The following is a 23,594-nucleotide window of genomic DNA, read 5'->3' on the forward strand; positions in this document are numbered from 1 at the left end:
AGCTTTTGATGAAATACATTACATTATCTGGATGTGAGGGGGATAAAACTTTTGAAAGGTAGGAGTTATACCTGAAGAACCAAAAGGACAGATTGTCTGAACAGGAGAAATTTTCTGCTTCCTTTTCTAAGTACAGTTGGGAATTGTAGCTGGTTGTTTTGCAGATTCTCTGGGTTTCAGTATAGGTCAAGAGGGTTAAGCAGATGAATGTGAGGCTGAGTTTTTTTTGCTTGAGCTATAGACTTTTTTGTTATTTTTATGTTGTATCGTTACATTCTACTCTGGAACATGTTTTGCACTCACATGGCAATGATATTATAAAAGGAATGATTTGTTTCACCCAAGAGAATGAAGCTAGTCAAGTATAATTTGAGCCTCAGAACAGGGAAAATTCCACTGGCATGAAAATAATATATGATAATACAAATTCTTTGCACAAGGGTGGTAAGAAGACTAACTATCTACCTCTCTCTGGAGTGGTGGTGGTGAAGAGTTTGGAAAACCTGGTTAGTGCTTGCATTAGAAATGGGTTTACTAAGGGAGAACATGTTTGAGCAACTCGGTCGCATTCTATAATATTGTTACCATTGAGTTAGACAAGGGGAATGGATACACGATAATACTTTGGATTTTGCTAAGGCTTTTGACAGATTATAGATGGAGAACTGTTGCATAAATTGGAGAATATAAGATTGGATTATATAATATTTGTGTGGAAAGAAGAATGGCTGACTGACAGATATCAGAAAGTCATATATATGGGGGTGTGAATCTGCAAGATTCAAGGTAACCAGTGGTGTTCCTCAAGGATCAGTCCTTGATCCATTGTTATTCAATCTATACGTTAATGACATTGGGAAGGATTTGACAGGTAACGTACAGCTATTTGCTGATGATGCAGTGATAAGCAGGGGAATCTGGGATGCGGCTGATATGCAGTACTTGCAGAATGTTTTGAATAGGCTGGAATTGTGGGCATGGGAAAATAGCTATCAGTTCAGTATTAGTAATTGTAAACGTAAATTCATGAATAACTGATCACCCTTTAGTGATGAATAACAGCAATTTGTAGACTGCAGACACTAGCAAACAGAAGAAAGAGAGATGACATGATTGAGACTTACAATCCTCTAAAAGGTTATACCAGCAGATGGAATTTTTCATTTTATGGAGGGTGGTGAAAGAGTGAGAGGGCATAGCTTGGAAGTTGAGAATGAATGCCCTCAAGAAGGCAGTGAGAGCTATTGAGTGGTGCCTGATTGGAATGGATTGCCATTTGATGTTGTGTGTGCAAGTAGTGTGAATGAATTCAAGAACTGATATGACAGTGTTGCAGATAGTATGTGGCCTTACTTGATGAGTCCCTAACTCCCTGTAGGTCTCTCTCTTGATAATAATAACGTATAGACTAGGATTGGTATTTTGACTGGAATGATTATTTCAATCATTATGAGTAAGTGTTTATCACAAGAGCAGAGACAGTAATCATATTATGGAAAGAAGTAGAAATCATGGTGTTCATTCTTTTGGTACCTTTGTAGTGTCAAAGGCCTAAACCTAGGAATGGCTGGTTGAAGAAACATTTCGTAGAAAAGGAAATAACAACAAGGTTGTAGTCTTAAGTTACCAAGAACTGGTTATGTAAAGATCCTGAGTATTGGAATAGTGGAAGATTATCTGACAGGCTGGTAAGTAGATGTATAATTTATATTAGATCATTATTAAACACAAAAACTGGCATTTATTCCCATCTGATCAGTGGAACTGCAAACCAGAACCATTTTAAGTTATGGAATTGAAGTATCCAAGAAAGATGATTGCAGCAAAATGCCCAAAATCCAGCTTCAGAGATGATCACTGTAGTTATCAGAATTAGAAAAAGCAATAATAGCAGCAAATTCTGTTATTATTGGTTAGATGAGCCATAGCATATTAATCTATAGCCAACAAGTTATGTGTTCGATGCTTCCAACAATGGGCAGATGTTTGCGAATGACTTTACATGTGAGATGAGTTTCATTGCTTGTGCTGAAATTTCTATTCTGCTTATGAAAGCCTGAAAGAGCTTAAAAAATGAATGCAGAGAAGATGGTAATTTTAGGACTGTGCAGATCTGAGGAACGGGCAGGTTCCACCCTTGTAATCATGCGGAGTAGCTCAAAATAATTGATGTGGGTAACTATTGTTGATACTTTCAGTGAGGTTGCCATTATCAACAACAATTGATACTGCCAATGGAAATCTGTAGATCTGCCAACCAGGTCTCATTTTAGATGTAAAGTGGTGGTACACATCATTCAAGTTTGTGATAAGGCCATAAATGTTAGTGAAGTAGATAAATAAATGTTTTTGTGGAAGAATGTTTTCTCATTTGTACTATAACTGCATTTGTTTTATGATATCTTTCGTAGCTAGTGATGCTTGAAAGTTAATTTCAGCATATGAGCATGCAAATCAGTGAATGTCTCAAATATAATGCACAGAAGGAAGGCCTGGTCACCAGTTCATTAGTACCTCAGGCATTTCCTGCTTCATACGGCTGTATTTGTCCTCCTTCTAGACAAAACTGGCTTTGTAAATAGCAACAGGACTATTTTCTAACTGTTAGGATTCTTTTCCTAAAATCTTATCTATCAGAGAGTCTTTACTAGGTTTTTGGGTTTGGTCCTATAAACTATCCAGTGACCAGCATGCAGAACCACTCTACTACTGTATCTTTAGATAAAAAAAAGGGGGGGGGGTTTGGCCTCATTGTTTAGTGGGCATGGGCACAAAAGGTGTCATCTGTGATGCATGAAAGAAGAGGGGAAAGACAAACTGGATCAGACATGGAATTTAAGATATCCAGTAAACAAGTTAGTTGTGTTTAAATAAAAGTCCTCCCACTATCCAGGTGTCTAGTTATATTCCTTCTTACTCATAAAGGTATGCTGCTGCACTGCAGGAATATCAAGATGTATTGTCCATCACCAGTGCATTAGTGGCTAATCTTTTTCCTTCATCTTCAGAATGGCATCTTTTTCCCAGTGAGGCAGTGGATAGAACAGGAGTAAACCTTCCTATTACACTGGTTTTATTGCCTACAGGATAGATGTTGGAAGTTTTTCCATTTGGTTATACTATAAATTAAATACACCAAAAAATTATACACTTGGTTTAATCCTTTATCAAGTGTAAGCAAACAAAGTTTGTGCCTGAAGTATTTTCATAACTGGGGCAACTCATCCCATAATGCAAAGCACATATCCTTGCAGACATGTATAATGCTATGCATTATGAGAAGGGTCACTACCTAGACCGGTTTTGACCTTTATTGAGGTCTCATCATTGGGAGCCAGACCCAGAGGCAATACTGAGGTTGAAGTAATGCAGAAGTCATATTTTCATATGCAAGTAATAAGTTGTGACACCTTTTGGCTACAAAAAAAAGAAAGGTAATGAAATTCATTGCTTTATTTTTTTTTGCACTCCGTATGCCATGATCATTCTGAAATTGTAGATTTGTTTTTGTCTAGCTTTTCTAATAGTGAAGTCGTTTTCCTTAGCAATTTCACTGTTCACAATTCCAACGGGATTTCATTTTTGCAGCTGCACTAATCCCACAAGGTAGAGTTGCCTAGGCATCTTCTATCACTGCTTTTCTATACACTGTTTGTGTCTTCACGCACAACTATATTATAATTATATATTATATAACATAAATATATTATAAATACAGTGGAACCTTGGTTGTCGAACTTAATTCGTTCCCGAAGCTGTTCGAAAACCGAAACCATTTTCCCATAAGATTTAATGTAAAATGGTTTAATACGTTCCCGAACCCCAGATGATTGCTTATTTAAACCTTTACAACAATACTTCATGCATAAGATCGTATACAAACATAATGAAAATGCATAAAATCTTACATAAAAAGAATAAACACAATAAATAGATAAAATATAGACAAAAATTGATCGCCTCTTTATTTTTGAGTATTGTACAGATCATTGATTTTGCCATACCGAACTGCATAGCAAGATCCAAGACATGGACGCCATTTTCATGTTTGGATACGATTTCTTTTTTCATCTCTGTCATGGTTCTAATAACTTTTCTTTTTCGCTTTGCTGCTATCACTATTCTTCTGCGACCCGATGGTGGCTTAATTAATAATAATTTATGAAAAAAAAAAAAAACAAAACACAAAGAAAATCAAGAAAACTCACTGCAAATTCGAGCAGGTGTCTGCACTGAACGAAGGCTGCCATGTAACTGACGCTTTCCCGCCTTACAGCTCAGCAGGTGGTTGCCGTTTGCCTGTTCGGAAACCGAGGCTTTTTTTGGAAAATGTGTTTGGGAACCGAATTGTTCGAGAACAGAGGCGTTCGACAACTGAGGTTCCACTGTATATTATATAATATAAGACCGATTATAATAAATGACCTAATGTCATTACCCTAAGAGGAAGCAGCCCAAGTGTTTAAGCTGATAATTGAATATTCATTTATACTTTTAGGAGATTATAATTGTGTCACAAGGGGGAAGAACTTTTTTTTTTTATAGCAAGCTTGCTAAAAATTTACCAGCACACTCTTGGTCAGTTGCCAGTCAGTTCTCTCTATTCCTTATAGTATAGACTTTGTGGGGGATTTCCTCTCAGTTTGATCCTTAAGAGAGGGATAATACATAAGTAGTATTAGCATTTAAATTGAAAAAATATACAGAAAGATGAAGTTTCGAATATAAGGTATGGTATATGCATAATTTATTTTTTCAAATCCAATCCACAAAAAGGTAGAAATCTATCATACATTAGTACATTGGTGTGAGACGAGGGTTAGATAATATCCTAGAGACTAAACATTCTCAAGCCACTTCAGGTCTCTGGTATGTAGAGTGGTAATCTCACACTGGGCACAGTTTGAAGATGCTCACAAACATCTATATCTGCAGTTGGGTTTAAACTTATGGCTGTTGATTGGAGAACAGAAGTGCTATCCATTCAGCCAACCAGGTGAGTAATATGGATCACATTATTGTTATTATTGTTCCAGGCAACTCCAAGGAGTCGACAGACTCATCGAGGGAGGCCCTAACATCATGTCAAGAACAACTATTCGACTTTGACACAGTATCTATCATACCTTGCCTTGAACTCATTCACGGTCGTAGCGCCCACAACAGACTCTGGAAGCTTATTCCACTCATTCACCACTCTCCAAGTAAAAAACCTAGCTCTAACTCCCTTGTCAACCACGCTCTTGCCCAGCTTCCATGCATGGCCCCTAGTCCTCCCACCACCAGTCATATTTTCAAAAATATCTTCTGGATCAATCTTATAGAAACCCTTCAGTAATTTGAATGTCTCAATCATATCACCCCTCCTTCGCCTATCGTCCAATCTCTGCAACCCACAAATCTTCAACCTATTCTCTTAAGGTTCATTCCACAGACCTTCTATCATCTTGGTCACTCGTCTCTGGATCCTCTCCACTTCCTCCCAATCACGAAGAAACCCTGGTGCCCATAACTGGGCACAGTAGTCCAGATGGGGTCTTATCAAGGCTCGATACAGAGGAACAATAACCTGTTTGTCTCTGCATGTTAAAGTATTTTTCAGAAGCCAAGTGATTTGATGAGCAGATTTAGTCACTTTTGCAATGTGCTCCCTACACTTCAATTCCCTATCCACCAACACTCCCAAATCCCTGGCCTCATCAATCTCCTGGAGTACGGTTCCACCAATGTGATATACTGCTGCTATTCTTTTCACCCCAAAGTGCATAACCTTACACTTTGCCCCATTAAATTGACATCCATTTTTCCTAGCCCAGTCCTCTAAACTATCCAAATCATCCTGTAAAATTTTGACATCCTGTGCACTCATAATTGCTCTACCCAACTTTGCATCATCAGCAGACAAGTGAACACTTCCTCTCAAATCCTTTTCTATATCATTGATGAACAAATTGAAAAGCAGTGGTCCAAGAAATGAGCCCTGCGGCACACCACTAGTCACAAGCCGTCTTTTAGACTCCACTCCTGCATAAACCACTCTCTGGTATCTCTCCTTCAACCACCCTCCTATCCATCTCACCAACCCTATATCTATCCCCATCTGCTCCAGTTTACTGATTAGGGTTCCATGTGGTATCCTGTCAAAGGCCTTGGCAAGGTCCAGTAGTATCACTGTAAACCTATTACCCCTATCCAGTTCAGCCGTCACTATGTTATAAAACGTGAGCAAGTTACTGAGGCATGATCTACCCCTTCACAAAACCATGTTGTCCCCCATACAATATCCCATTTTCATCTATCCAATCCTGTATTCTTTTCTTGACTAATTTCTCTAAGACCTTGACAATGATTCCTGATATGCTAATCGGTCGGTAATTTACAACAGCAGTCTTGGAACCACCTTTATGCAGTGGAACTATTTTCCCCTCTTTCCACCCTCTCGGGACTAACCCAGACTCGAGACTCAAATTAAACAAAATGGTCAAGGGTACTGACAATTCTATAGCTGCTTCTCGTACTACACAAGCTGGTATACCATCCAATCCCACAGATGTATTGACATTGAGGTTATGCAATAGACTACTCACCTCCACTTCATTCACCACAATTCCCATATAATCTACTGGTTTATTCGTTTCTGCAATGTCACTACCTGGATGATATATTCTTGCAAAGTGCTCACTCAGTAACTCAGCTATCGCAACTGATTCAGTTACCTCCCTACCATCGGCATTCTTTAAAATCATTCTGCCATGTACATTTTTCCTTTTACTTGCTACATATCTAAAAAACTGTTTAGGATTCTCTTTAGCCTGCATGGCCAATGTTCTTTCGTAATCCTTTTTTGCTTTTCTTACCACACTCATTACCCTTCTGGCCTGCGCTTTATGCCGGTCACCTTTCTCCTTAAATTCCCTCCATAGTTGCTTCTTTTTTTGCAGCTCAAGCTTAATGGTGTTATTCATCAATTTAACCCCTACTTGATTTATTATTCGGACTCTACGTATACAGTCAGCCATTGCTTCATGCAAACACTTCTTAACTGCCTCCCATGCACTATCAACTTCTAGTCCTTGCAGTTGTACATGCCATGGCACTGAACCAATCAAACTCCTAAGCTTGTCATACTTTCCAGTCCGATAATTCCACATGTACCCTGTCTTAAGTGAAAATTTCACACCTTTAGCCACCTCCCAAGTCAAAACCCTATGATCACTCTCACCAATTGGTGGCAATGTGGTCATATTTGTTACAGCCAAATCCTCAGATGTAATTACTAGGTTAAGCACTCTCTGACCCCTAGTATTTTCCATTACATGCTGTCGCAGATAGTTATCCCTTAATAACCGCATAAAATCCAATTCCTTCCTTCCGTATATCCTCTCCTCACTCCAATGAAGGACAATCCTCTTAAACCTGATATTGAAGTAGGAAATGATAGGTTTAATTCTTTACTCTGTCAGGAGTAACATTATTTTCTTAAATGAATCTGCTACAAGTCTTTAACTGAATAACTGATTTGGAAAACAGAAAATATCAACTATAAACTTATAAAACTTTACTGATATCATGCTCTACGTTCCTTGGAAATAACTTTATATTATTTATATAATGTTTTTCTAATTAATAATGATGTTCAGCCATAAAAAATAATTTAAAAAAAGCCAAAGTATTCTGATAGTCATTTTTCTAAGACATCAATATTATATGAATTTTATATACTAATAGGTACTTTTTTTTTTTTACTCCTTCACTTTTCAAAAGTAAAGAAACTGGAAATTTTAACTTTACATAAACTTTTATTTCTAGCCTCCTTTAGATGTTATTAATGGTAGTACTTCGGATTCTGATCCTAAATCAGAATTGAGTTCATCATCCAGCGTGATAGCAGGTTCCACTCCATCCAGACAATCTGCTAAAAAAAAATTCTTCATATCGCCACAAGCGTGTTCAGAAAATCAACAGAAGAATGAAGGATCTTTCAATAAAAGTGGTAAGTTTTTTGGTTTTTTTTACATAACTTATGGTTGTATTTTCAGTGTGGCCCTAATTATTTTTTATAATTAATAGTGAACCATGAAAAATATTTCCATGTGAATTGATATATACTGTGAAAAGGAAAGTTACTAGTGGTGTGCCTCAGGGATCTGTTTTAGGGCCATTGCTGTTTGACTTGTATATCAATGATATTGGAGAACATTTGGATGGAGATATTCAGTTTGCAGATGATTCAAAGTTGGGACGAACCATGAAGAGTAGAGAAGATGTTGTGGCCTTACAAGAAGACTTGAATAAATTGAGTGATTGGGCAAGCAAATGGGGATGTGAGTTCAATGTTGCAAAATGTAAGGTTTTAAAATTTGGAAAACAAAAATGGGATGCAGAATTTATGCTTGGTGAGGATATAGTGTTGGAAGTGGAGGAAATAAGAGATCTGGGGGTGATAGTGGATAAGGATCTAAAATTTAGGGGACACATCGCCAAAATTGTGAAGACAACACAAAGGCTTCTGGGAATGATACGGAGGACACTGACATGTAGAAGTAGGGAGATTCTTGTTCCATTGTATAAGGCTTTGATTAGACCACACATGAACTATTGTGCCCAGATTTAGTCACCTGGTTTTCAGAAGGACGAAGAGATGTTGAAAAGGGTCCAGAGGTGACTGACTAAGGTGGTTTCTAACCTCTGGAATGTCGAGTATGAGAAAAGATTGAGAAGATGCAACTTGCAGAGTCTAGTGGCCAGGAGGAAGAGGGAAGATATGATAGAGACCTACAAGTTAGTAAGGGAGTTGTTATAGGATCAATGCTGGAAAGGTTCTATAGAAAATAGTGGGAGATCTGGGGAGAACCAGAGGTCATCCTTGGAAACTGTATAAAGAGGGTGTGAAGAGGGGAGTGAGAAGCAAATTTTTTCATGTAAAATTGTGAATGATTGGAATGCCTTGCTTGAAAGTGTGGTGTCTGCAGAGAATTTGAGTGTGCTTAAAGCACAGTATGATGAGCTGTGTGTATGATAAAAGGACCACCTAGATGAGTCTTTCACTCCATGGGGTCTTGGGTAATAATAATGATAATAAAAAGTAACATAATAATTGTTTTATTTCTGTTTGTTTTATAGCTTCCAAAACAAACTAGTTTTTGGAAGCTATGACTTAGGAGTTGGTCTTCCCACTTGCTGGCAAGCAGCATTACTAGAAATGCCTATGTTGGTGCTGTGAAAAATGGCAATGTGCAGAATATATGTACAATGGAGGAGTTGCAAGGATTACTTAACTTTTCTATATGTAGCTTTAGGTTTCAGGTAAAGAAATGGTGTCATGATTTTGCAAATGATAAGTGTAGTAACTAGTAACTGACAGCAAGAATAAGTGCCCTTTTGCTGCACTCCTGGTCATAACTTAGGTTTTTGGACATCAGATTGTTTGTTGTGATATTATCATGAGAGACTAGGAAACTGCAAATGAATCGGATTAGTGCTGGAGATTTATATGTGAGAATTAAATAAATAATTCACTTCTCAATCCCATCAGGAATACAAGAGACCTGGGGAGCTTTTGACCTTTTCTTACATGAAAACACACAAATTTAACTGACATAATATAGTTGCCTTCACTGCAATACTGATCAGCTTCCAAAACCATAGAACATGTTGCAAAGCTATATGGCACATAGGCTGTATAGCATTTATACATAACAAAAAGTATTGTCTCACTTGACAGACATTCACAGAAATGAGAACTATATTTAGATCAGACAATTTTTGTCTGCATTAAATGAGTTGGTATATTTGAAAATAAATTTAAAAATATATATATATTATATGTAGAAAGTATTTTACCTTGGGTATAATAAATGTATATATGTATAATAAATAATAATATACATTTATTATACCCAAGGTAAAATACTTTCTACATTTATATCTCATCCGGAGATTTTTATTTAATAAGGTTGAAACACCTTATAGTAACTTGTTCAGGTAAAATACTTATAAGCTCTGTATTACTAAAATCTCAGTATTTCTAGCCTGGCTCCCACTGATGAGACCTCAAGAAAGGTCGAAACTGGTCTGGGTAGTGGCCCCTTACCTTTAATACATAGCATCATACATCTCCTCAAGGAGATGGGCTTTGCATTAAGGGTAAATATTAAGAATAGTGATCAGAGCTTATTCTACCTTTACCATGAGTTGCCCTGACTTGCACTACTTTGAGGGTCAGCTAGACTTGCAATACGTGCAGGCGCAAACTATATATATATATATATATATATATAGAAAGTTTTTTACCTTAGGTATAATATATGTTAAAGATGCCAAGTTATTTTAAACCTGGTTTTACTCCATTTCCCAAGTAAGCAAACAGACAAATAAGTCAAGTTTGCGCCTGCACGTATTGCAAATCTAGGTGACCGCAAAGTAGTGCAAGTCTAGGCAACTCGTGGTAAAGGTGGAATAAGCCTGATCACTATTCTTAATATTTACCCTTTAATGCAAAGCCTATCTCCTTGAGGAGATGTCTGATGCTATGCATTGAAGGCAAGGGGCCACTACCCAGACCGACCTTTATTGAGGTCTCATCAGTGGGAGCGAGGCTTAGAAATACCAAGGTTAAGTAATACAGAGCTTATAAGTATTTTATCAAAACAAGTTACCATAAGGTGCTTTGACCTTATTAAAAAGAAGAAAAGAAAAAAAAACTTTCTACATCTATCTCTCATCCTCAGGTTTTTATTTTATAAGGTCAAAGCACCTTATGGTAACTTGTTTTGGTAAAATACTTATAAGCTCTGTATTACTTAACCTTGGTAATTTTAAGCCTGGCTCCCACTGATGAGACCTCAATAAAGGTCAAAACCGGTCTGGGTAGTGGTCCCTTGCCTTTAATGCATAGCATCATACATCTCCTCAAGGAGATGGGCTTCGCATCAAAGGGTAAATATTAAGAATAGTGATCAGAGCTTGTTCCACCTTTACTGCGAGTTGCTTAGACTTGCAATACGTGCAGGCGCAAACTTGACTTATTTGTCTGTTTGCTTACTTGGGAAATGGAGTAAAACCAGGTTTAAAATAGCTTGGCATCTTTAACATATATATATATATATATATATATATATATTTGATGTGATTGCTGACTTATCAGTGGAAAGAAGCAGTAATGAAACTAATAGTAACTGTTGCTTATTGGCACAACTCAAAATTCATCCTCCATCAGAGGATTCACTCAAGTAAATACACTAAAAGAAATATATATTAAATATGAAAAGGAGAATCAAAAGAACTGCAGTTTCTGGTTGTTGAAAGTTTTTTCACTTGGTAATATTATAAATTAAAGATACCCAGAAATTATATTCTTGGTTTCATCATTTATCCAAGTGTAAGTAAACAAAGTTTGCACATGAAAAACTTTGTTTTCAATGCCATGTATAAAGCAGGGGAATTATACATGTCCATAAGGATATGTGCATTTAATTATGGCATACTAAGGCAATTGAAAAAGGTGTCCAACAAGGAGACTGTCACCAAAAATCTTGGTGATAGTCTCTGATCTGACAATGTTTTAAAACTCTTTAAAATAGTGAAGAGTGACATTTTCTTTACGGGCTTTTCACCTGTTTATGGATGATGGTGTAATTGATATGTGCATCAAATATTTTGTTCATCCATTCATTCATTCATCCGCACGGTTAGCCTAGTGGCTATGCGCTTCGCAACCATATGCCTGGGGAAGGAGTGTCCTAGGTTCGATTCCTGTCGGTGACGTGAGGAGCTGAAGGATCTTCCTCAGCCATAGCCAAGTTAGCCAGTCTTGGGCGTGGACAGCAGGGTTTTTCCCCCAGTTTATACTGGGGTTTTTCATCCCGCAAAGCAGGCAAATTGGTCTTGAGAACTCAACACTACAGGCCATAGGATACACCGGGGCATAAGGCTGACCACCTTATCCTGTAAACGGAGTGAGGTCCGATGATCAATGGACCCTCGACACCGCAAGGTAAAAGAGGGTATAAGGAAGATGATGAATGAAATGATACCCAGAAATTATATTCTTGGTTTCATCATTTATCCAAGTGTAAGTAAACAAAGTTTGCACGTGAAAAACTTTGTTTTCAATGCCATCTATAAAGCAGGGGAATTATACATGTCCATAAGGATATGTGCATTTAATTATGGCATACTAAGGCAATTGAAAAAGGTGTCCAACAAGGAGACTATCACTAAAAATCTTTACAGCAGTCCTTCAAGAAATATTTAATAATATAAACTGGACAAACCTTGGTATAAAAATTAATAACAGAAACTTAACACACCTAAGATATGCAGATGATATCATAATTTTTGCAAACACTCCAAAGACCTTAATATAATCATCATCAGTTGCATCAGTCTTGGGACTGGTAGCTCAGCAGCAATTTCCTCCATTCTGCTCTGTCATTGGCTTTCTTCTTAACCTCCTGGTAACTCCTCAAACCCATGCTGTCTTTGACTTGGTCAAGAAAGCTTTTCCTTGGTCTGCTTCTTCTTTTCCCTCTATTTTGCCTTCAGTTATTCTTTTCACAAGTCCATCATGTAGAAGTATATGTCCAAACCACCTATCCCTTCTAATTTTGATCAATTTTATTAGAGTTCTTGTTTCGTTTATCTCTCTCAGGACTTGTTGGTTTGATTTTTTTTTTTTCTGTCCATTTTATTTTGTTCATGCGACGCCAGCACCACATTTCAAAAGCCTCCAATCTTCTTACATCTTCTCTGCCTAGAATCCAGGTTTCACATCCATACAGTGCAATGCTCCATATCAATGTCTTTACTAATTTTTTTTTCAATTGTAGGTTGAGGTTTCCTGTTAAAATGCTTTTCATCTTAGAGAATTGGGCTTTTGCATTGTTTATTCTTGATCTTATGTCTTCTCTTGTTCTGCCATCTTCTGTTATTAGGCTACCTAAATATTTAAAGCTTTTCACTTGTTTTATTTGTTCCCCGCTGATGTCTTGTTACAGGCAAAATCCCTATTTTGCCTGTAACAATTATTTTAGTCTTATCTGTTGGTTTTCATTTTATATTTTTCAAGGTTATTATTTAGTAATTCTAGCATTGTTTTTAATGTTCTTCTGTTTTCTGCTACAAGGGCTATGTCATCAGCAAATCTTATACACATGACTTGCTCACCATTTATCTTTATGTCACTATTTATTTTATCTTTAGTTTCCTGAATGGCCTTTTCAATATATAAATTAAATAAAAGTGGTGAAAGTATACATCCTTGTCTTACTCCACTCCTGATATTTATTGTTTTCTCCTTATCATTGATTTTAATCCGTCCATTTTGATTTTTGTAAATTTGATAAATTATTTTCCTATCCCTCAAATCTATGCCGATATTAGTTAGACAATTTAGGAGTATTTGCTGGTTTACTTTATCAAACGCGTTCTCTAAATCAAGGAAGCAAATGTAAGTATTTTGACTAAGGTCTAATCTTATCTCTATTATTGTTCTCAAACAGAGTATTGCCTCTCTTGTTCCTTTATTCTTTCTGAATCCAGATTGGTCTTCATCCAATAGACAATCTATTTTTGAATAAATTCTATTTTGAATAATTTTTAGCAGAATTTTGCTAACATGTGGGATTAAAGCTATTGTTCTAAATTGGCTGCATTTGTTTGCATTATTAACTGTGAATCCTCTCTTTACGAAAGGTAGCAGAGATGATCCTAAAAACTATAGCGCTTGAAGAATACTACATACCTGTTATAAAGTCTACAGCAGAATTTTAAATAGCAAACTAACGATATAATCCGAAAACTGTATTCTAGAACTATACAGAACGGATTTAGGGAAGGACAGTCATTTGGTATTGGTATTATGGTTGATTTCATAAACTCCTTTGGTATTTCTCTTCTATCATAGATTTGGGCTATTAATTGATAGAGTAAGGTTTTTGTCTCATCACCTAGATTTTGTAGCAGTTCTATAGGAATATTGTCTACACCTGAACTTTTTCCCTTACTCATTTCGAACAGTGCTTTATCAAATTCTTCTCGCATTATTGGGGGTCCTAGATTATCTTCATTTTGATTTTCTATGCTGAAATATAATGATAGAAGACCTATATCATGAAAGCAGAAAAGTGGGTCTAAAAATAAACAGAGAAAAAACTAAAATCATGTTTAATCGTTTTGCAACACCAAAAAAACATAATAATAGAAAACAATTTCTTGGAAAGAGTCTCTTCATATACATACTTAGGTCATCTCATTGATCTAAACTGTGGTCTTCAAAAGGAAATAAATAGGATAGTTCAACTTGCCTGGGGTGCATTCAGAAAATTGAAAAGCATTTTTCAAAACAATGATGTCCCATTCTGTTTAAAAAGGAAGACATTTAACCAGTGTATACTTCCAGTCATCACATATAGTTGTGAAACTTGGTCTCTAACAAAAGCACTGGCAAATAAACTAACAACAACAACTGAAAGATAAATGGAGAGGTTGATGCTAGGCATCACATTAAAAGATAAGAAGCCAGACTCACATCACTGACATCATTCTTCACCATAAGCGACTAAAATGGAAATGGGCTTGACATCTATCCAGAAGAGAAGATGAGCGATGAACCACCATACTAACGAATTGGATTCCAAAAGAAGAGAAACAAAGCCAAGGACGTCCTAAAAGAAGGTGGAGTGATGAACTGTCAAATTTTGTTGGAAAAATTGGTCAACCATTGCCAAGAACAGAGAAAGGTGGAAAGAACTGGAGGAGGCCTTTATCCAGATCCAGCAGTGGACAGAAAATGGCTGAAAAGAAGAAGGCAATTGATGCGAAGTCATTAGCCCTCTATATACAAGTAGTCCAGGCATGAAATTACTTGTGCATAATATTGTTTGCTTACATTGAAAAAACTTTAACATGTAAAGATAAGAATGTCATTTTGTCTCTTTACAAGGCCTTGATAAGACCTCACTTGGACTATTATGTGCAGATCTGATCTGCTGGTTTCTGTTGTGATTCTGATACAGTGGAGAGAGTGAAAAGAAGAGTGCTAAAAATGCTATAAGGATCGTGGAATACTGATTATGAAACAGATTGAGAATTATTATACTGCAGACACTAGCAAACAGGAGAAAGAGTCACAAGATTTCTGTTGATGAAATTTTTCATTTTATAGATGATGTGGAAAGGACACAAGGACATCCTTGGAAGCTGAGAATGAATGCTGCTAATTCCATTCACGCATCACCCTAGGTGGTGCGTGAATGGAATCACTCCACCTCCACCGGCCACATTCGGCAGTGTCACACATGCTGTGAACAAGCACTGATGTGTTTCGCACGGCCTCACTCCACCTCCACCGGCCACATTCGGCAGTGTCGCACATGCTGTGAACAAGCATTGACGTGTTTCGCGCGGCCTCCATTCATACACGATTTTTATAGTCTACAAACTTTGTGATTGTTTAATGTTATGTTCTTGATAAAAATTTTATCACAAAAAATAATAATGTCATCCAAAAGAAGCAAGTTCAATTCTTCTACAACTAGCAAGAAAACAAAAACATTGACTTTGGAAACAAAACCCAACATTATTAAGGATTTTGAAGGCAGAATGAAAATTTGTGAGCTAGCAAAGAAGTTCGATCTACAGGAATCCACAGTAAGAACAATCATAAAGGAAAGGTTTACAGATTTTGGAGGACATAGATTCTAACGAGGAACGAATTGTAGCCACAAGGCAAGGAATAAAAAAATCATTAGCTTGCTATGAAGAAATTTTGCGTGACAAGAAAAAGACATTATGCCGTCAGACGAATCTATTAGATTTTTATGAAACCATCGACATCGAAATAACTTTTTTTTTTTTTTTATTATTACAAAAAACTACAATTATGATTATATTTCTTAAAAAATATAGGCGTTTTTGTAAACCTTTGGTCCCAGTTGTATGTTTGTATATATAAATTACATGCAAAATTATACCCCGAGTTACACAAATTCGACTTACGCGCTTTTTGTTGGTCACACCTACCGTGTAACTTCGGGGTTTTACTGTATTATGGAATACTTCTTCAGAACACCTAGACTGATATTACTCTGAAACAAAATTGATGAAAATCATTGACTCTATGAAAATCATACTAAATTCCAACTATTTGACTTTAAACTTCAGGATGCTAATCAGCTATGATGTAGTTGTTATGAAGTAAGAGCATGGTCCAAGTACAACACTGGGTGTGTGCTAAAATTGTATCTGATTAACTAATCCATTCATGTTAGAAATGTTCATTATAAATGAATATTTCTTGTAATTGAAATTCATTTCTTTTCTTGTGGTAATGAACATATTGACCTCTCTGAACCTGATGAAATGCTATGAGAGGAGGATGAAATTGGGCTTGTCAAAAAAAATAACAGTGACTGTTAGTTTTGTTTTCATTTCCTTCTTGTGATAATTTAGCTACCTAAACTACATGGATGAATGGCCAGCAGTATCAAGTAAAGTGATGTGAGCAAACATCAGAATGGGAAATTGGAAGTGAGACTTATTTATGCCTACGGTCACACACAAAGGACAGAAGGGTCTGCTAAGGAAGAGGTAGAAGAATATTTTGAGGCATTAGAGAAGATAGCTGATATAAAGAAAAAAGGAAAAGTTGGTTCTTGTTGGAGATCGAAACAACTGAGAAGGAAAGGATTACCAGGCATTCAGAAATGTTTTAGGAAATTTGGAGAAAAGAGCAAAGCTAATAATAATAATAGTACTAAGTAGATTTTGGATTTCTGTTCAGGACATGGGCCAATCATTATTACTGACACAAAAATATGCACAAAAATTCACATGGACAAAAGAGAAAAAAGTGTTATTGGTAATAGCAATATATTCTCTCTCTCTCTCTCTCTCTCTCTCTCTAGTTCAGGACACAAGTGTACAGATATAGTTGCAAGCAGTGCACAAAACTAGCTGAACATGGGAAGACTTTAGTAGGAAGAGCATAGGAAATACATATCAGAAAGCAACAAAATATTTTAGGAACAGTCGTAAAGGCTTAGAAATGGAGACAAGAGTCAGATAAAATGAATCAGAGATGATAAAGGTAACATGAAAAACTGAAGATAAAGATGTTCTAGATGTCTGGAGTAATTATTTTGAATGATTGCTACAACAGCACAATTCAAGAGGAATGTGGTTAGGAGCACATATCAATACTTCAAGTAGAAAACTGTCAAAAACAAATGTGGAAATGCTCCACACATATCAACCAGAAATTCTAAATTATAAAATATAAAAGTTTTACTGTGGCTTCACTGCGTAATTCAGACAGCATGTAATGGGGTGAAATTCCAGATGATTGGCTAGTTCCCATAATACCTATCTATAAAAAAATAAAAATGAATCTTAGAATTACAGCGGAATTTTCATACTGAGTGTTCCTGCTAAGAATTATGTAAGCATACTTTAGAAAATTCTAAGAAAAATTATAGAAGGAAAAGTTGAAAAAGAAAAGCTGGGTTGTGAACAAACAGAAGTTGTCAGAATCAGATTTTCACTTTAAAACAAACAGATGAGATATGGGATATAGCAGGAATTTATCTGTATTGAAGTTTTATCGATCTGAAAAAGGTATAAGACAATTGCTCAATTCTATTAAGCAATGCATGGTGTATGATTTCTGTAGGGAAAATGATCTCATAGTTGCAAATACCATGGTTTACTGATAATCTGCCCACTAATACACCTGGACTTCACCAGACTCGGACATCAAAACTCCATAGATTACTAACTAATTTGCGAAACTGCCAAATCATCCCTTCTTAATGTCATAAACCCTTTGCAGTGCTGAATTAAATACAGACTGATGTTGATAGTTTTTCCACTTGGTTATACTATAAATTAAAGATGCCAAGAAATTATATTCTTGGTTTAATCCTTTATCCAAGTGTAAGCAAACAAAGTTTTCACCTGAAGTAATTTCAGGACAGGGAAACTTTTATATAGAGGCTAATGAGTTCCCATCACTTGCCTTATTATCCCATAATGCAAAGCACATATCCTTACGGACATGTATAATGCTATGTATTATGGGAAGGGTCACTACTCAGACCGGTTTTGACCTTTATTGAGGTCTCATCAGTGGGAGCCAGACCCAGAAGCAATACCAAGGTTGAAATAATGCACGTCATATTTCCATATTCTAATCCAGAGTATTTTAATAATAAGGTGTGACACCTTTTGGCTACTCTTATATGGAAATATGACTTCTTCTGTGCATCCAAACAGAAAGCTGGTTACAGCTTTCAACAATGGTGGATAATAAAGCTCTTGTGGAACATGAGGAAGTAAGCAGAAAAATGAGTTTATATAAATAAGCTTTTGTAGCAAACCTCAGTCAGATACTTGACAGATATCAAAAGCAAAATCTTGAGGTTTCCCAACTTTCCAAGTTTGTCCAAAGTTTGATGTATATGAAAGAATATTACCAATGTTCCACTACTCTACATACTATATCCAAAACATCAATTCCATCGGCATTTTAGAATTCTGAGGCTTACTCCTAGCCACTGCTACTATTTATTTTTATCTTGAGAAGAATGTCTTCTATTTTTTAGGCCTAGTAATTGATTGCTCTTGAATTGTTCATGTGTGTTCCACTGGGAAATTGAGTTTAGAATAATTATGAACAAACAGTTTTACAAAGATATTTTAGGTATGCATTGTCTTTGTAATTTGGAAACCTGCTGTAGTATTTTGTATCTCAGGGTCATATTAGTGTTTAATAAATTCTTATTGTTTTCAAAATGCACTTTGCAGTCTGAAACCTGTTTTGCATAGCCAAACAAATGTTGAAACAGTGATTATTATAATGATATTCTGCATTTTGAGTTTAATAAAGTGAATTCCTTATTCTAATGATAAGGTAAAATTGTCTTCAGCAATAAACTATCAAAAGACTGCATATATGTGTACATTCTTAATAATTTAAAAGCAAATAAACAAATTCGAACTTATTGCTTTCTATTGAATGTGCCGTTAAGCAGCACTGCTCATATGAAATCTCCTTTCTCAAGCTGCACGATTGCATCCTTTTGGAAGGTGAATTCTAATACATTTCTGTGTGCTATCATCATAGTTATCTAAAATGTTATACTATTGTATCATCTGTTTATTGATTTACAGAAGTACATTTCCACTATTTAGTTTTGTTAGTTTCAGCTGTTCTGATTTTATTCCTAATTCAGTTTTGTTTTTCAGATGTCATATCACCAGCAAGAAGCACACCCAAGAAACGTAAAGCTTTAAGTTTTGAGACTGCAAGTCCAGATTCAAAGAAGAAAAGAGTTTCATTTGGACCTGCACTTAGTCCAGAACAGTTTGATAAAAATTTGCCTCCTTCAACACCTATAAGAAGAGGTGGTTTACCACCACGTCGAACATCTGCACCTGACTATTTTGGTTCTCCCATTATGACTCAGTTTACAAGTGTTAAAAAGAGTAGATCAATGATTCCCAAAGAAGATACTATTCCTGAAGAGAATTCTGAAATCGGTTTGATATCTGTGAGTCCACGTGCAAGAAAAAGATATAGCAGCAGTACACCCCCTCCTTCTATGAAAAGTGCAGCAGATGAATCTCTTGTAGATAACTCTGCACATGAACTGCCAGAAGTTAGTGATGGTTCAAAAACTGAAGAAAGCTGTAAAATTGAAATGCCTGTATTAGAAGTAGAATTGAAGGGAAGTCCAAAGTCATCCATATCTGCTTCAAAAGTTAAGATAACTTCAATAAGAAAATCTAAAGCATCATTGTCTCCTACAAAAGTTAAAAGTAGTCCTAAGATACCTATTTCAGGTACAAAATTTAAAATTAATCCCAGAACTCCTGTATCAGAATCTGAAGTTAGACTAAGTCCAGAAACTCTCCCATTAGGTCAAAAAATTAGTCCTAAAACTCCATTGTCAGTTCCAAGGATTAGAACAAGTCCAGAGACTCCCATGTCAAATTCTCGAGTTAGGATGAATTCAAAAACCCCAACGTTAAATCCTCGAGTTAGAACAAGTCCAAAAACTCCCACGTCAAATCCTCGAGTTAGAATGAGTCCAAAAACTTCCACGTCAAATCCTCGAGTTAGAATGAGTCCAAAAACTCCCACGTCAAATCCTAGAGTTAGAACAAGTCCAAAAACTCCCACGTCAAATCCTAGAGTTAGAACGAGTCCAAAAACTCCCACGTCAAATCCTAGAGTTAGAACGAGTCCAAAAACTCCCACGTCAAATCCTAGAGTTAGAACGAGTCCAAAAACTCCCACTTCAAATCCTAGAGTTAGAACGAGTCCAAAAACTCCCACGTCAAATCCTAGAGTTAGAACGAGTCCAAAAACTCCCACGTCAAATCCTAGAGTTAGAACGAGTCCAAATACTCCCACGTCAAATCCTAGAGTTAGAACGAGTCCAAATACTCCCACGTCAAATCCTAGAGTTAGAACGAGTCCAAATACTCCCACGTCAAATCCTAGAATCAGAACAAGTCCAAAAACTCCCATATCAGGTCTTAGAGTGAGAACGCCTCCTAAAACTCCTTTGTCAAGTCTGAGAGTTAGAATGAGTACTAAAACTCTTGTGAGAAATTCAGAAGGTAACATGAATCTTGCATCTGGTTCACAAGCTAAAATGAGTCCTAAAACTGCAACTGGTCCAAAAGCTGAAATCATTCATAAAACTACCATGTCTGAGTCAAAAATTAGTCCTAAAACTTCCCATTCTGGTCCACATGTTAAAATAAGTCCAACTTTTGTGACAGGTTCCCAAAGTAGAACTGTGAAATCAGAAATAGCTCAGAATTTATCAATAGAAGAGACACCAGACCAGAATATTTCTTTACCTGAATCAGTCTCAGTGATTAAGAAGTCTGTAGAAATGTCTACAGCATTGACCCCTGACTTAGCAAAAACTTCTGCTTTATCTCCCCCCAAAAGTGACTCTAGTAACACCCTCTTAGTAACTGGCTTCCATGTAAATACGAGGCATGCTACTTTTCCAGCACCTTTAGAACATACGGTCTCACTAGAGAGAAAAAAATTGAACCCAAAAGAATATAAGAAATTTAGTTTATCGCCTGTTTTCAATGATAATGTCAAGCAAAAATCTGTGGGAAAATCTCTAAGAAGAAGAGCTTCCATCCCTAGTACTCTCCCAAGTTCACTTAGAAGAAAGCTACAGAATGCAGGCGTGAAATCTCAACAGTTACCAAAACAGAAATCTGATATTATAAAGTCTGCATCACCAAGATCACAGAGTTCACAAAAGAATGGGAACATATCTCACGATTTTGAATTTTCAACAGATATCCCTTTGCCAGTAAATAAATTTGTTCAAGATAGTACTTCTGCTGAACCATCTAATGAAATTTCTGGAAATAGTAAAGATAGCAGTGGAGAGAACGCCAAAACTCCTGTCCAGATAATGAAATCAACTACTTTGAATGCCAGATCTCCTCTACAGAATATGAGTAAAGTAATTTCTGGATTTCCTTTGGAATCGGTTAGTCCTGAAAATACATCTGGAATTTGTACTAGAGGTAAAACAAGAAAGAGTAGTTTAGTATCACCTCAAAAGTCACCTTTGCTTTCTCCAGTAAAGTTAAGAACCTCTCAGCCTTCCACACCTAAAACCAGTACACAGACAAATAAAAGAAAATGTGCCAGCACAGTGAAGTTACCAAGGACCAAGAGAAGACTCGTTAATAATGTGGGATATTCTACACCAATTCCAAAGATAAAAGCACCGGATTCACCAGACAGTAAAAAATCTGCAGCACTTTATACAATTCATGCTTCACAATTAAGATCACAAATCTCTTTAGGAAAGCATTCTGTTCCAAAAATAGTAAGAAAATCGGTTCCAAAAACCCCACGAAGTACAAAGAAACCACTATGGTCTGATGTTTTAAAGAAAGGCTTGATGATGATGAAAAAGAAACCATTGGTTTCTACAAAATTGAAAAAATTCTCAAAAGGAAAAATCAAACCAAGAATTCAAGCAGGAAAGCTTAGACCTTCTCTGATAAAAGAAAAAAAAAAGGTAATGAAATATTTATTTTATTGCAGTTTAGTGCTTTTAGTGATTATTTAATATATGCGATTTTTTAATGCTTACTTTTATTAGCTTTGATAGAAAGAGTCATGAAAGGTATGTCATCAACATGTTTTGTTAACTGAATTAACTCTGCATTGTAAAACTTATACTCAGGGCATTTATAGTATATGCTATGCTTTTAAGTTGTAAAGACTTAGACTTGAATTCTGTCTATAATGTGAGTTATAGACAGAATTCAATTATAACATTTTTAAGAGCTTTACAACTGAAGGTTGAGTTAGCTGGTCTGTTGCAAATGCTTTGCATTTGTGAGGAATACATAGTGGAAGAATGTCACAATTATGGACTTCACAAACTTGTAAAGCATATTCTTGAGTCATTTTATTTTCCAGTTCAAATTTATAGCCAAAAATTTCTTCAAAACCATGTTATTGGTGAATGCATGCGCGCGCACACACACACACACACACACACACACATGTATATTATTATTAGCGAAATCAGTTGCTTTCCTGTTCTTCAGAGTCATACGCTGAAGAACAGGAGTAGATGGAATTTAAAAAAAAAAAAAGAAAAGGAGAAGTTGGTTTCAGCATGTTTGATACTGACTCACAACTGTAAATATTTGTGAAAGGCACTGAGCCAAAATGTAAGCTTCCTTCATGCTGTAGATAATGCCTAATTAGTATGAAAGATTATAAAGGGGATATAGGATGAATTAATTCTGGAGCACAGTCAGGGATGATACCATCAGGACAAGACCTATTAGTATCATGCTTATTATGGATTCTACATGTCTTTCTGGTGAACATTCAGAGAGGTATGTCTGTTCTTGTATTGGTGGGAGATGATGTGTAGTCATCTCAACAGGAGTTGGAGGAGAAGAATGACACCGAGAAGACAGTCTTATCATTGGGTATGTTATGTAGTACAATTTTAATTTGAGAGGCTGAAGTATTGAAAGGGAAGTTGTACCAAACAGCTTTAGCAATGGGATTACAAAGCTTATCTGCAGTTTGAGCAGGAGATAAATATTTGGACCTGTTGGTGATATTTTTGCTGCCAATTCATGCTGTAGCATATGCTGAGTACAAAATTGCAAGTTTTGTCTCAGGTTGCCTTTGTAACATACCAATTTTTTTTCCCTCAGACTGCCTTACCACACCATTTGGAGAATCAAGGATTTGAGCAGAAGCAGGTGAGATCTTCATATGCCAGCAGGAATTATTTCCATCTTGCCTCATTTAGTTTCTAGTTTTTAGAAACCAGTATTTCTGTTTTGTATCTGTCCATTTCTCTGGTTAGTAAGTTAGCTTTTCCACTTTCGTACAAAGTCCTAATACTCCAGCATCCAATTTTGGTTAAAACTTTTGGGCTAAAGAGTTTTCTGCCTATCAGCTTCCCCAATGGGGCTTTCACTGGCTTGCTTCATTTCCCCCAGTACTTCTTCCTCTTGGTTTTGTGTCGGTTTTCCAACAATGGTTGAGGTTTTTGTAGGAATATGCTTTT

General features: G+C 36.3%; 1 protein-coding gene across 1 annotated transcript in view; it reads left to right on the forward strand.

The window, feature by feature from the left end:
• The window catches only part of LOC150092457 (uncharacterized), a 149,215-nt gene that overhangs the window by 42,780 nt on the left and 82,841 nt on the right, over positions 1 to 23,594 (forward strand). The window contains exons 4-5 of the mRNA XM_090414867.1: positions 7,810 to 7,993; positions 19,246 to 22,070. Coding sequence (XP_090270993.1) covers positions 7,810 to 7,993; positions 19,246 to 22,070 — 3,009 coding nt within the window. The remainder of the gene's footprint in view (positions 1 to 7,809; positions 7,994 to 19,245; positions 22,071 to 23,594) is intronic.

This window comes from Typopeltis vanoorti, chromosome 26, assembly GCF_054136105.1.
Source record: "Typopeltis vanoorti isolate ZY-2024b chromosome 26, IOZ_Tvanoo_1.0, whole genome shotgun sequence".
NCBI lineage: Eukaryota > Metazoa > Arthropoda > Arachnida > Uropygi > Thelyphonidae > Typopeltis > Typopeltis vanoorti.